Raw genomic sequence first — 15,896 nt, 5'->3', positions numbered from 1 at the left:
AGTGGGATAGAAGCAGTCCTTGAGCCTGTGCGGTACATGCTTTCAGGCTTATGTATCTTCTGCTTAATGGGAGGGGGGGAGAAGAGAGAATGTCCAGATGGGTGCAGTCTTTGATTATGTTGGCTGCTTTACTGTGGCAGTGAGAAGTATAAAGAGTCCGTGGAGGGGAGGCTGGTTTTTGTGATGTGCTGAGTTGTGTCCACTACTCTGCAGTTTACTGCGGTCACATGCAAAGCAGTGAGGGAATGTTCATGGGTTCAATGTTCATTTAGGAATCATTGGCAGAGGGGAAGAAGCTGTTCCTGAATCACTGAGTGTGACTTCAGGCCAATGACAAGAGGGTATGCCCTGGGAGGTGAGGGTTCTTAATAATGGGTGGCACCTTTCTAAGGCCTCAGTCCTTGAAAATGTCTTGGGCACTACAGTGGCTAGTACCTAAGTTAGAGCTGACTAACTTTACAACTCACTATAGCTTCTTTTGGTTCTGTGCAGACATTTGCAATCGTCCAGTCCTCCAAGACCACATCAGAATCTCTTCAGCAACCTCACTCAGGACTCTGAGATGTGGTCCAGGTGAATTATCCAACTAAGACATTTGAGTTTGCCTAGTACTTTTTCCTTTGTAATACTAATGGCACTCACTCCCTCTCACTCATGGATCTCTGGCACACTGCTAATGTCTTCCACAGTGAAGACAGATGCAAAGTACTCATTATGTTCATCTGCTTTTTCTTTGTCCCCCAGTACTACCTCACCAGCATCACTTTCCACTAGTCTAATATCCACTTTAAGAGTAAAATATCCCTTTTACTCTTTGTATAATTGAAAGTCAAGGGACATTCCAGACTCTGTAAAACAAAAAAATGCAAAAGCTTCTAATGTCCCTCTGGTACAGCAATCTTCAATTTTATTTACCAGAGACTGTCCATTTGCCAACAGGGTAGTTTGTACAGGGAGCTGAATGCCACACTCCCTTAAACTTTTCCACCACCATTGCACCCTCTCTTCCACTTAAGGGGGAACTGCGCCAGCAATCCGTTTGAGTTTCATTGACTTCCAGTAGTGATAGATTTTTCAATTGCTTTAAAATGATGTTACTAATAGTCCATAGAGTTAGCTGTGGTTTTCAGTTCCAGCAGTCTAAAACCGGAATATTTGATGATTGCCATCCAAGCTGCTCACATGAGTTGCCTTTGTGATGGTATCGCACAAGAAATAACTTCAAGGCAACCAAGCTGACAGCATGTGCTACATGCAAATAATCATACCTATATAACCTGACTGGTTGCATGATGGTCTGGTACAACTCAAATGAACAGAACTGCAAGAATGCAAGAAACTGCAAAGAGTAGTGGACTCAGCCCAGTAACATCACAGGCACATCCCTCCTGACCATCAGTATCTACCAAGAGACACTGTCTCAAGAAGGCCACATTCACCAACGATCCCCATCACCCAGGACATGCCATCATCTCATAATTATCATCCGGCAGGCACAGAAGCCTGAGGTCCAAAACCATCGGGTTCAACACAGCTACTGATCTTCAGCCATTCAGCTCTTGAATCAACCTGCACAACCTGTACAATAGACGTACAGCCAAATGATGACAACTTTGCACTGCAGTGTACTTTTGTTCAAATTGACTTTTCAAGTCTGACTATTTACGTAGCATTTATTCAAACGAAGCAGGAAGATTATTCCACTAATTTACAGCACATTCAAAATTTTAATACAATACTTGGATAAGAATAATTCACTAAAATTAATCACAGGCAGCAGTTGAATCATTTTTGGTACGTGAGCAGGCACCTCTATAATCAACTTGTTATGGAGAAAATAAAATGAATATGGAACCCAGTCTACCTTATCCCTGTGAGTGTTGGTGCCTCAGTGGGGGGCATTTCCTCCAGCAAGTTGTCCTTCACTACTTCTTTTTGTTCCACCTACAAAATGAAAATTTGTCAATAAAACATTTGCCCAAAGATGGGTTCCAATATGTGATGCAAGACAAAACAAATCCATACATTCAGAGAGGCATGCAATTAAGGAGACTGTACCACAATTCAAGAATTGGCCACATCCTGGTTTCTGCTTTTGCATTTAGCATGACTACTGCTGTGTAAAATAAACTAGTCCAGTAGCTCACTATTCTGTATGTCCCACCACAAAACATTTTTCTAGACTTGAAGAAATTAGATACTTCTCAATTTAAATGTCTTGGTACAAGGAGAAAAATAATCAAACCACTAACTATAACAAGGCAATGCATTACTGGTCCAGTGTTATAGTCACAACACCTGCAACTGGAAGACAGATTAATACTTCAGCAAAATATGCATTTTAAAACACTGCATAAAAGTATTATCTGGATGTCTGAAAGGCATTGTTGGTAATTGGATGGATGAAGATTTGGGGGAGTTGATATACATGATAATGAATGGAAATAAAATGAGAGAATGGATTGGCTTGGAGAACGATCAGACAATTGGTCTCAGTTGCACAGCAAAGTAATAGGCTTTTCAGCCTACTATGTCCATACTAACCACTTAGCTCATTTACACTAATCCCATATATGCACGTCAGGGTCATATCCATCTGTGTCTGTCCTCAATGCCTCTTAAACTGAGTAACTGTATCTGATTCTACGAGCTCCTCTGGCAGTACATTCCAGAATTCGGAGCAAGGTGGCTGCGAGTGAACTGCTGATTTTTCGGAGCGAAGGGAGTGTTTTTTTACTACTCGGGTTAAAGAGAGACCAGACTGCACAGGCACATGACATCAGCCAGTAAAGTGCGATAGGTTTAAAAAAAAAGAAGGCAGCCATATCCAGCGGGCAGCAGAGTGCGAGGACAGCAGAGTGATAGGGCTTTGGCTCAACGGGCTTAGGTGGTAATGTAGAACAAGGCGAGGTGGAAACTATGTGTGTGAGGCCAGTCTTCTGTGCTCAGTATCAGATGTGGGGGTCCTGAAGTCTCCTAGCCTCCCGGACTGCCATATCTGCATAAGGTGTGTCGAGCTGCAGCTCCTGAGGGACCGAGTTAGGGAACTGGAGATGCAGCTCGATGACCTTCGCCTAGTCAGGGAGAGTGAGGAGGTGACAGAGAGGAGTTACAGGCAGGTGGTCACACCGGGGCCACAGGAGACAGACAAGTGGGTCACAGTCAGGAGGGGGAAGGGGAAGAGTCAGGTACTAGAGAGTACCCCTGTGGCTGTGCCCCTTGACAATAAGTACTCCTGTTTGAGCACTGTTGGGGGGGGGGAAAGGACAGCCTACTTGGGGGAAGCGGCAGTGGCTGTGCCTCTGGCACAGTTGTCTGGTCCTGTGGCTCAGAAGCGAAGAAGAAGGAAGTAGTGATAGGGGACTCTATAGTTAGGGGGTCAGACAGGCAATTCTGTGTACGCAGGAAAGAAACTCAGATGGTAGCTTGCCTCCCAGGTGCCAGGGTCCGGGATGTTTCGTATCACGTCCAAGATATCCTGCGGTGGGAGGGAGAACAGCCAGAGGTCGTGGTACATATTGGTACCAATAACATGGGTACGAAAGGAGAGAGATCCTGAAAAAAAGACTACAGGGAGTTAGCCTATAAGAGGAGAGACTGTACTTGATTTGGTGTTGGGAAATGAACCTGGTCAGGTGTCAGATCTCTGAGTGGGAGAGCATTTTGGAGATAGTGATCATAATTCTATCTCCTTTACAATAGCATTGGAGAGAGATAGGAACAGACAAGTTAGAAAAGTGTTTAATTGGAGTAAGGGGAATTATGAGGCTATCAGGCAGGAAATTGGAGGCTTAAATTGGGAACAGATGTTCTCAGGGAAGAGTATGGAAGAAATGTGGCAAATATTTAGGGAATGTTTGTGTACAGCTCTGTATAGGTACATTCCAATGAGACAGGAAAGTTATGGTAGGGTACAGGAACCGTGGTGTACAAAGGCTGTAATAAATCTAGTCAAGAAGAAAAGCTTACAAAAGGTTCAGAGAGCTAGGTAATGTTAGAGATCTAGAAGATTATAAGGCTACCTTTTCAAGCTCCTGCCTGGAAATTAGGAGAGCCAGAAGGGGCCATGAGAAGGCGGGCAGAATTAAGGAGAACTCCAAGGCATTCTACAAGTATGTGCAGAGCAAGAGGATAAGACGTGAAAGAATAGGACCTTTCAAATGTGACAGCGGGAAAATGTGTATGGTACTGGAGGAAATAGCAAAGTTAATTAATGAATACTTTACTTCAGTATTCACTATGGAAAAGGATCTTAGTGATTGTAATGATGACTTGCAGCAGACTGAAAAGCTGAGCATGTAGATATTAAGAGGATGTGCTGGAGCCTTTGGAAAGCATCACGTTGGATAAGACGCCGGGACCGGATGAAATGTACCCCAGGCTACTATGGGAGGCAAGGGAGAAGACTGCTGAGCTTCTGGCGATGATCTTTGCATCATCAATCAGGACGGGAGAAGTTCCCAAGGATTGGAGGGTTGCGGATGTCGTTCCTTTATTCAAGAAAGGGAGTAGAGATAGCCCAGGGAAATTATAGACCAGTGAGTCTTACCTCAGTGGTTGGTAAGTTGATGGAGAAGATCCTGAGAGGCAGGATTTATGAACATTTGGAGAGGTATAATATGATTAGGAGGAGTCAGCATGGCTTTGTAAAGGGCAGGTCGTGCCTTACTAGCTTGATTGAATTTTTTGAGGATGTGACTAAACACATTGATGAAGGAACAGCAGTAGGTGTAGTGTATATGGATTTCAGCCAGGCTTATTGAGAAAGTAAGGAGGCATTGCTTTGTGGATCCAGAACTGGCTTGCCCACAGAAGGCAAAGAGTGGTTTGTAGGTCCCCTACTCTTCGTTATTTTTAAAAATAACCTGGATGAGGGATGGGTTTGTAAGTTTGATGATGACACAAAGGTTGGAGGTGTTGTGGATAGTGTGGAGGGCTGTCAGAAGTTACAGCGATACATTGATAGGAAGCAAAACTGGGCTAAGAAGTGGCAGATGGAGATCAACCCAGTTAAGTGTGAAGTGGTTCATTTTGGTAGGTCAAATATGATGGCAGAATATAGTATTAATGGTAAGACTCTTGGCAGTGTGGAGGATCAGAGGGATCTTGGGTTCTGAGTCTGTAGGATGCTCAAAGCAGCTGCGCAGGTTGACTCTGTGGTTAAGAAGCCCTTTTTCGATTCACAGCAAGCAGGCAGCGGAGAAAGTCGCCGTTTTTCTGGAGAAAATTCAGATTTTTTTTTAACTACTTGGGATAAAAGAGGCATGGCTGCACAGGTGTGTGACCTCAGGGCGCGGAAGGCTTAAAAAGAACACCACATATCCAGCGGGCAGTGGAGTGAGAGGGTACAGAGTGATAGGGTTTTGGCTCAACGGGCTTAGGTGGAAATGGGAAGAGGCTTCCTGCGACCCTTGAGTAAAGGGGTAGGTTACAGGTTTATTTATTTAGTAATAACAGTAGCGTGCGAGGTATGCATCTAGGATTAGTGTTGTGCTTGGAGTACCAGATGTGGGGACCCTGGGAGACTCCCAGCCTCCCCAAGGATTACATCTGCAACAGGTGCATTGAGGTGAGGCTCCTTAAGGACCGTGTTTGGGATCTGCAACTTGATGACCTTCAGCTAATTAGGGAAAGTGAGGAGGTTATTGATAATACCTATAGAGAGATAGTAGACAGCACCTCTGTGACAGTCCCCCTCAGAAATCGATATGTCGTGTTAAGATACCGTTGGGGAGGTTGACCTGACAGAGGAAGACCACAGCAAACGGGGCTCTGGCACTCTGCCCAATGCCGTGATCGAGAGAGCAAGGAGAAATGCGGTAGTTATAGGGGATTCCATAGTAAGGGGAACAGACAAGAGGTTCAGCGAGCCAGACAAGGATACCCGAATGGTGTGTTGCCTCCCTGGTGCCAGGATATGGGATGTCTCAGATCGGGTCCAGAGTATTCAGAGCAGAGAGGTACATGTTGGTACCAATGACATAGACAGGAAAAGAGAGGAGGTCCTGAAGGAAGATTACTGGGAGCTAGGAAGAAAATTGAAAAGCCGGACCTCCAGAGTAATAATCTCAGGATTACTGCCTGAGCTACGCGCTAATGAAGGTAAGAATAGCAGAATTAAGCAAATGAATGTGTGGCTAAGTAACTGGTGCAGGAGGCAGGGCTGCAAATTCTTTGATCATTAGGATCTATTTTGGGGGAAGGTATGATTTATACAAAAACGATGGGTTACACCTGAACTCAAAGGGTACTAATATCCTGGCGGGGTTGTTTATATTAGCTGTTAGGGAGGGTTTAAACTAAGTTGGCAAGGGGAAGGAAACCAGGGTATTAGGGTCGAAGAAGAGGAAATTAGAAATAAGTCAAAGATACTGTGCTGCAAAGATGGCAAGAAGGACAGGCAGGTGAATAGACAGGGTAATTTGCTGCGCAATAGAAATATAGCAAAATCGGTAACATACTGATCTAAATGTACTGTACTTAAATGCATGCAGCATTAAAAATAAAGTGGATAACCTTGTACAGCTACAGGTTAAAATATATGACATTGTGGCCATCACTGAGTCATGGCTAAATGATGGATATGATTGAGAGCTGAATGTCCAGGGATACACAGTGTATAGGAAGGATAGGAAGGTAGGTAAAGGGGGTGGCGTGGCCCTGATGGTAACCAACGATATCAAATCACTAGAAAGAAGGGACATAGGATCAGAAGAGGTGGAATCCTTATGGGTCGAGTTAAGAAATGGGAAGGGTAAAAAGACACTAATAGCAATTATATACAGGCCTCCAAACAGCAGCCGGAATGTGGTCTTCAAGTTATAGCTGGAAATACAAAAAGCGTGTCAGAAGGATAATGTCAAGATAATTATGGGGGATTTTAATATGAAAGTGTACTGGGAAAGTCAGGAAGGTACTGGATCTCAGGAGAGGGAGTTTGTAGAATGCCTACGGGATGGCTTTTTGGAGCAGCTTGTCCATAAGCCCACCAGGGGATCAGCTGTTTTGGATTGGGCGCTGTGTAATGAACTTGAGGCGATTAGGGAGCTAGAGGTAATGGAACCCCTTTGGAGTAGTGATCATAATATGATTGAGTTCAGTTTCAAATTTGAAAAGGAGAAACTGGTATCAGGTGTATCGATACTTCAGTAGAACAAAGGAAATTACAGTAGTATGAGGGGGGAACTGGCCCAAGTTGATTCGAAAAGTAAGCTAGATGGAGGGACAGTAGAGCAGAATTGGTTGAAATTCCTACAAGAAATAAGGAAAGTGCAGGAAAAATATATTCCAAGAAAAAAGAAAATTATGAATGGAAAAATGGCACAAATGTGGCTAATGAGAGAGGTTAAGGCTAAAATAAAAGCAAAAGTAAAAGAAAGCAAAAATTAGTGGGAAAACTGAGGACTGGACAACTTTTAAAAACTTACAGAAGGAAACTAAGAAAGTCATTAGGAAAGAAAAATTGAATTATGAAAGGAAGTTGGCAATTAACATAAAAAAGGATACAAAGAGTTTTTTTTAATATATGAAGAGTAAAGGAGTGACATGGGTAGATATAGAACCGATTGAAAATGATGCTGGAGAAATTATAATGGGTAACAAAGAGATGGCCAAGGATCTAAATAGGTATTTTGCATCAGTCTTCACAGTGGAAGACATTAGCAACATAGCTGATAGCCAGAGGTCTCAGGGAATAGAATTAGGTACAGTCAAGATTACTAGAGAGGAAGTGCTTGGGAAGTTAAAAGGACTAAGTATAGATAAGTCTCCCGGACCGAATGAGGTGCACCCATGGGTTCTGAAGGTGGCAGTCTTGGAGACTGTGGTGGCATTGGAAATGATCTTCCAGGAATCAGTAGTTGGAAAGTTATTGGAGTCGATCCTGAAGGACGAGTTTATGAAATACCTCAAGGTGCTTGATAAGGTAGGCCCAAGCCAGCATGGTTTCATGAAGGGAAGATCCTGCCTCACCAACCTATTGGAATTTTTTGAGGTAATCTCAAATAAGATTGACAAGGGAGAGGCTGTGGATGTTGTGTATTTGGATTTTCAAAAGGCCTTCGATAAGGTGCCGCATAAGAGGCTGCTTAATAAGATGAAAGTCCATGGAATTACAGGAAAGATATTGGAATGGGTGGAGCATTGGCTGATAGGCAGAAAGCAAAGGGTGGGAATAAAGGGATCCTATTCTGGTTGGTTGCCGGTTACTAGTGGTGTTCTGCAGGGTTTGGTGTTGGGGCCTCTTCATTTTACACTGTATATCGATGATTTAGATTATGGATTAAATGGTTTAAGTTTGCAGATGACACCAAGGTAGATGGATCAGCAGGAAGTGTTGAAGAAACGGAAAGGTTGCAGAGAGATTTGGTCAGTTTAGGAGAGTGAGCAAAGAAATGGCAGATGAGATACAATGTTGAGAAATGTACAATTGTACAGCTTGGAAGAAGAAATAATTGGACAGATTATTATTTCGATGGGGAGAAAATTCAAACATTGTAAGTGCAAAGGGACTTGGGGGCCCTCGTGCAGGATACCCTAAAGGTTAAACACCAGGTTGGATTGGCAGTAAGGAAAGAGAATGTTATGTTGGCATTCATTTCAAGAGGAATAGTGTATAAGAGTAAGGAGGTGTTGATGAGGCTCTATGGGGCACTGGTGAGACCTCATTTGGAATACTGCGCGAAGTTTTGGGGCCCCTATCTTAGATGGGATTTAATGATGTTGGACAGAGTTCAGAGATTTACAAGGATGATTCCTGGAATGCAGGGGCTAACATATGAGGAGCGTTTGTTGGCGCTTGGACTGTATTCATTAGAGTATAGAAGAATGAGAGGGGATCTCATAGAAACATTTTGATTGTTGAAAGGGTTGGACAAAGTGAGTCCAGGACAAGAGGCCACAGTCTTAGAATTAGATGATACCCATTTAAAACAGAGATGAGGAGAAATTCTTTTAGCCAGAGGGTCGTGGATTTATGGAATTCGTTGCCACATACAGCTGTGGGGGCCAATCATTGAGGGTGTTTAAGGAGGAGATTGACAGGTATCTAATTAGTCAGGGTATCAAGAGATAGGGGGAAAATGCTGGAAATTGGAACGTTTAGAATAGTTTAGCTCATAGTGGAGTGGCGGAACAGACTCGATGGGCTGAATGGCCTACGTCTGCTCCTTTGTCTTGTGATCTTATGTGACCTTCAGCAATCATGGAACTGAATTAAGGAGCTGAGAGGTAATGTTGCAGCTATATAGGACCTGGGTCAGACTCCACTTGGGAGTATTGTGCTCAGTTCTTGTTGCCTCACTACAGGAAGGATGTGGAAGCCATAGAAAGGGTGCAGAGGAGATTTATAAGGATGTTGTTTGGATTGGGGAGCATGCTTTATGAAAATAGGTTGAGTGAACTCGGCCTTTTCTCCCTGGAGTGAAGGAGGATGAGAGGTGACCTGATAGAGGTGTAGAAGATGATGAGAGGCATTGATCATGTGGACAGTCAGAGGCTGTTTCCCAGGGTTGAAATGGTTGCCACAAGAGGACACAGGTAAGGTGCTGTGGAGTAGATACAGAGGAGATGTCAGGGTTTTTTCACTCAGAGGGTGGTGAGTGCATGGAATGGGCTTCCAGCAACGGTTGTGGAGGTGGATACAATAGGGTCTTTTATGAGGCTTTTAGACTGGTACATGGAGCTTAGTAAAATAGAGGGCTATAGGTAAGCCTAGTAATTTCTGAGCTAGGGGCGTGTTCGGCACAACTTTGTGGGCTGAAGGGCTTGTATTGTGCTGTAGGCTTTCTATGTTTCTCGATACTGACCACTTTGTTGGGGGGGGGGGTGTTTAAAAAATCTTCCCCTTAATCCTCCTTCCTCACAGATTCATCTCATGCCCTCTTGCTTTTTGACATTCATGCCATGGGGAGAAAATTTTTAACCACCAAACTTACTGATAACTCTCAATCATATATACCTCCCTCAACCTCTTATTTCAAGGAAAATATGAGCAGCCTGTCCAATCTCTCTCATCAATAAAAGTCTTGCAACTCAGGCAACATCTTGGTGAATCTCCTCCCAGTGCTATTCATCCTACAGCATGGCTACTGTACACAATACCCCAAATGCAGCCTAACCACTGTTAAGTCAGTTTCCAATCTCCCACTTCATTACAAAATATGAACAAAAAATTGAAGTATAAAAAGCTTTCATGAGTAACACTGAAAACAAAAAGAAACTGCAAATTCTGAAAATCTGAAATAAAATCAGAATCATTTGGGTGTGGCAATGTTATGGATGGAAAATTTAATTTTATGTTTGGCAGCTTTGGGCCTATACTCACTGGAATTTAGAAGAATGCAGGGCAATCTCATTGAAACCTACCAAATGTTGAAAGGACTAGATAAGGTGGATGTTGAGAGGATGTTTCATCTAGTGGGGGTATCCAGAACTAGTACACACAGCCTCAAAGTTGAGGGGCAACCTTTTAGAACAGAAGTAAGGTGGTGATTTTTTTAAAAGAGTGGTGAATCTGTGGAATGCTCTGCCACAGACTGTAGTGGAGGCTTAGTCTGTGAGTATATTCAAAGCAGAAGTTGATAGATTCCTGATCAGTCAGGGCATCAAGGAATATGGTGAGAGGGCAGGTGTATGGGGTTGAACAGGATCTGGGATCAGCCATGATTAAACGGCAGAGTGGACTCAATGAGCTGAATATCCTGTTTCTGCTCCTATGTCTTGTGGACATGAGAAACACTATCCCTGCGAAGGTGGTGGGAAGCTGGGGTGAGTGTGGATGTCGGGGAATTGGAGGAGATGCAGGTGAGGGCAGCATCAAGGGGAGAGGAAGGAAAACCCCTTTTTTTGAAGGAGGACCACATCGCAGATGTTCTAGAAAGGAAAGCCTCATTCTGGGAACAGATGCCACAGAGATGAAGGAATTAAGAAAAGGGTACAATATTTTTACAGGCGACAGGGTGGGAAGAATCAAAATAACCAAGGGAATTTATAGGTTTATAAAAGATGTTGGTAGACAGTTTGTCTCCAGAGATGGAGACAGAGAGATTGTGGGGGGTTGGGGAGGTGGTGGTGTCAGAAATGGACCAAGTGAATTTAAGGGCAGGGAGAAGTTGGGGAGGCAGAGTAAAAAACATTGAAAAGCTCAGCATGGGTGCATGAATCAGCACCAATGCAGAAAAGTCAATATGGTGCAGAAAGAGTTGGAGAGTATTACCAGTGAAGGCTTGGAATATGCTCTGTTCTATGTAGCCAATGAAAAGACAGACATAGCTTCAGCCCACTTGAGTCTAGATAAAGTTGAAACAGCCGAAGGAGAAATTGTTGTGTGAGGACCAGTTCACCCAGCAGGGCGGTGGTGGAGGGGAACTGGTTGGGTCTTTTGTTGAGAAAGAATTGGAGAGCTTTAAAGCCTTTATGAAGTGGGACAGAAGTACAAAGGGACTGGACATCCATAGTGAAAAGAAAGCAGTTAGGGGCAGGGAATTGAAAATTCTTGAGGAGATTGTGAGCATATGAAGTTTTGTGGATGTAAGTGAAAAGGACTGACCAAAGGGGGCAGAATGGACTCAAGGTATGCAGACACCAGTTCAGTGGGGTAAAAGCAGGCAGAGAGAATGTGCCTACCCAGACAGTCAGGCTTGTGGATACATTTCATATACTTACCACCTGCATGTGAAAAGACGGTCCCTCTAGTCCCCTTTAAATGTTTCCTCTCTCACCATGAACCCAGGGACCTAGCTTTAGACTACCCTATCCTGGAAAAAAAGGACTATGATAACCTGGTCATTCCTTACAAGGTCATCTCTTAGCCTCTTTCACTTCGGGGAAAATGTTTTTGCCTATCAAGCCTCTCCTTAAAATGCAAGCCCTTCAATCTAGGCAACATTCCTGTGAATCTTTTCTGTATCCTCTCCAACTTAATGACATTAATTTCAACTAAATAGTTCAAATTTAAATAAAGAATACTTTTTGAAACAAATCCATGCAAAATAGTTAACTATAATTTCATTCATAGTTTACAGGGTAATGTGAAACTTAAGATTGCACACAAAAGTCATCAACTTCTTGGCTCTGTATACAATCTACTTTGCTTAACTTATCGTAATAGTAAATCTTTTTACTGCCCTACATTCCAAAATAGATATTATTAACATTAAATTAGATGTTTAGAACCAGAACTCAGAAATTGTGCTTAAAATCCTACTTGGGGTTGTGATAGCAAGATGGTCAAGATGCACTGACAACCTGTTTTCAATCTGAAGAACTAAAACTCTATTCCCCATTCTACACATCTGACACCCGCTGAGACTTACCAGCATCATCTGTTTATTTTTATAAAATATATTATGAAATAATTTTTCTAAACCACTTACCTGATTGCTATCTGTTTTTCTTTGCCTGGTCACAGGGGTCTTGGTTTTGGTTGGGAACAGCTCTTTTGCAACAATGACATCTAAATGTTCATCAAATACATAGGAATATTAAGCATCAAGTTTAAGAATTCCTCCCAAGTCACAAGTGTATTTTAGTGTACAAATGTAACAGATATCACCAAATTCCTAATGCTGACCTTGCTATCAGATGCGAGGAGAAAACTAATGGAACCTTATTAAGGTTCTCCTACATAAGCTCAATGTCCCCATTACAATACAATGAGAGATCAGCTGGTGCCATTTCTTTCATGTTCCAGGGACTGGATTCACTCTGCTCTCTGATGTTGGGTGACTACATGGGCCTTCTCCCACACCCTAAAGAAGATGTTGCCAAGTTAATTGGCTACTGTAAATTACCCCTTAGTACTGGTAAGGAATTGATATCAAAGAGGGGAATGAAGGAGGGCAAGGAAAAAAAAACAAATGGCAGAACCAAAGGGAATTAAACAGAGGAGAAATGGAACATAAACCTGATGGCAAAAATAAATGATAGATAATCAGCTGATATATCATAAGACTTATTAATATTATTAAGCATTTGTTTCCTTAAATTAGCTATGTTCTTTCCCTCTTCCAAAAAAGGAATGATGGCTGGGCTTTACCTCTTAATAAATGTTCCTTGGTTAAACTGTCCCCAAACATGACCAGGTTTTAACCACATGCCTAAGGTTTTAACCACATTATTACCTTCCTCCATAATCTAATGGTCACTTAAGAAAGATTAGGTATAGAACTGATATCAATATCATGGTAAAATCCAGAAGATGTAACGGGATTGCCTGAAAGATGTGCTAATGAAATGATACAATGGGCGGTGGAACTATGGAGTTTGAAAAGATAGTTGGGTAATGGCTAAAAAAAATGCTACTACAGCTCGGGGCATCAGAATTCAGAGTTCAATCCTGGCGTCCTCTGTAAAGAGTTTGTACCTCCTTCCCATGAAATGCATGGGTTTTCTCTGGGTGCTCCGGTTTCCTCCCATGGTCCAAAGACATATGGATTAGTAGGTTAATCGGTCATTGTAAAATGTCCTGTGATTAGGCTAGAGTTAAATCGGCAGTTGCTGGGTGGCTTGGCTTGAAGGATGTAAGGGCATATTCCATTCTATACAGGTGTCCCCCCTTTACAAAGGGGGAGTGTTCCTCTGAAACATTTCTTAAGCCGAAATGGCACAAAGCGAAGAACCATTAATTTATATGGGAAAAATTTTCATAAAAGCAAAAATCCTCTTTGTAATGCGAGAAAAGGTTACTAATGTAGGTCTTTTGTACAAGCAAAGTGGTGTAAAACAAGCATTCGTAAAGGGGTGGGGACATCTGTATCTCTAAATAATTAAAATAGTACACGAGGTGGGTTAGTTACAGTAAATCATCGAGGAAATATGGTCAGCAGGAATTGAAAAATGGTTAAAAATCAGAAGAAAGCAAATCGCAGAGAGGCAAGTTGGAGAAGTTACATTACTAATCATGGGGGATGTCACAGCCAACTCAAAGAGGACATACTGGAAGGCTCATCTGCTAAGGCAATATGGGCAATAAAAAACCGCAATGTGGGGCTATACTACAAGCCATCCTATAGCCGCTGGGAGATAGAGGAACAAATATGTAAACAGATTATGGTAAGATGGCAAAGCAACAGGTGAATTCGACTATCCCATTATAGATTGAGATCTTCTTAGCTTCATTCCCCCTTGGAATGAAAGATTATTTTATGATGGATGCCAAAATAGCTGGACAAACTAATTTCATATGCATTTGTTAACTATCTGTAGCTCATATCTTAAAATACAGAATGCTAAACATTTTCATCTTGAATGCAACAATTTAATCTCAGTCACCTTCTTCTGTGTCACTGAACTGATCAGAATCGGTGCTGCCATTTGGCTGGTTTTCCTCAGTTACTGCTGAAGCTTGGTCCATCAGCTGCTCCAGCTTCCTCTCATAGACTTTCCTCGTGGTATCTACACAGAGGAAACAACAAGGATATGTTACTCATTATCTGAAAGATCCAGCCAAAATAAATATGATATCTAAACAACACCCTACACAAAAGACAGAATTTTACAATATGCATTAGCATATTACAGAGTGGCAAAAAATATGAATGGTATATTTGCTTCCACTGATCAACGAGTGGGCGACATGTTACATTTGTACAAATATTTGGTCAGGCGACAATTGAATAATGGCTGTATTCTAGTTACCATGCTTTAAGAATTATGTAATTAAACTAGAGAGGGTACAGAAAAGATTCGCTGAAATGTTGCTGGGATCAGTGGGCTTGAATTATGAGGTCAGGATGGATAAGATTAAATTTTTTTTCCCTTGAAGTGGAGCGACTAAGATAAAACTTTGCAGAGATTTATACAATTATGAGAGGTAGCAAATACTCACTTTTTCCTGAGGGAAAGGCAGTCCAAAACTAAGTGGCATAGGTTTAAGGTGAGAAGGCAAGATAGATAAAACATCTAGTAAATTTGGTGGGTATATGGAACAAGCTGTCAGAGCAAGTGGTTGAGGCAGGTACAATCACAACACTTAAAAGACATATGAACAGGTACATAGGTGAGAAAGGTTTACAGGGATATAGACCACACCTGGACAAATGGAACTAGTGATAAACACCAAATACTGGAGGAACTCAGCAGGCCAGGCAGCATCTATGGAGAAAGTACAGTTGATGTTTTGGCCTGAGACCCTTCAGTAGGGCTGGAGAAAAAAAGCTGGAGTAAATTTAAAAGGTGAGGAAGGGGAGAGACAAACACAAGGTGATAGGTGAAAACCGTAGAGGGAGGGATGAAGTAGAGAGCTGGGAAGTTGATTGGTGAAAGAGATAGAGCTGAAGAAAGGGAAGTCAGATAGAAGAAGACAGAAGGCCAAGGAAGAAAGATAAGTGGGGAGGAGCACCAGAGGAAGGTGATGGACAGCCAAGGAGGTAAGGTGAGAGAGGGAAAAGGGGAATAGGAAATGGTGAGGGGGGGTGTTACATACCCATGGGTATCTTGTGACTGTCTTCTGACCATGATATAATTGAGTATCTGGTCAGCATGATGTAATGGTCTTGTGATGGTGGGGTGATGTAATTTCCCACCAGTGAGAGGTCAAATGATGACATGTTCTCAACAGGTAAAAAACGGGAAAGCCTGCTACGACGCAGGAGTTTTCGTGTTGAGTCGTCATTTAATTCATCAGTTACTCCTTTATGCTGTGTGTTTGTCTCATGACGCAGTTTTGTTTTAAAGTGGAGTTTTACTTTCTACTGTAAGGTACAGAATCGTTGTGCCAGCAGATTTGGCCAATCGCTGCCAGTTGTTTGATGTATCGATTTAATTTTAAAGTCTAAGTATTGGAGAGTGAAGACTTTACCGAAGTACGGGAACCCGAAGGATCGAATAACGTTGGTGTCGTTGGCAGATCTTCATTCAGGAAATAGTGACCTGCATCTGAGATAATCCCTACCTGT

General features: G+C 42.4%; 1 protein-coding gene across 1 annotated transcript in view; it reads right to left on the bottom strand.

Moving 5' to 3' along the window:
* Positions 1-15,896, bottom strand: part of LOC132403957 (lamina-associated polypeptide 2, isoforms beta/gamma-like) — a 57,749-nt gene that overhangs the window by 5,698 nt on the left and 36,155 nt on the right. Inside the window, exons 3-5 of the mRNA XM_059987836.1 lie at positions 14,272-14,394; positions 12,375-12,454; positions 1,865-1,944 (exon numbers count right to left, since the gene is read on the bottom strand). Coding sequence (XP_059843819.1) covers positions 1,865-1,944; positions 12,375-12,454; positions 14,272-14,394 — 283 coding nt within the window. The remainder of the gene's footprint in view (positions 1-1,864; positions 1,945-12,374; positions 12,455-14,271; positions 14,395-15,896) is intronic.

This window comes from Hypanus sabinus, chromosome 13 (genome assembly GCF_030144855.1).
Source record: "Hypanus sabinus isolate sHypSab1 chromosome 13, sHypSab1.hap1, whole genome shotgun sequence".
Lineage (NCBI taxonomy): Eukaryota > Metazoa > Chordata > Chondrichthyes > Myliobatiformes > Dasyatidae > Hypanus > Hypanus sabinus.
Note: the sequence above shows the minus strand (reverse complement) of the source record. Positions and strands in the feature narration are given on the sequence as shown.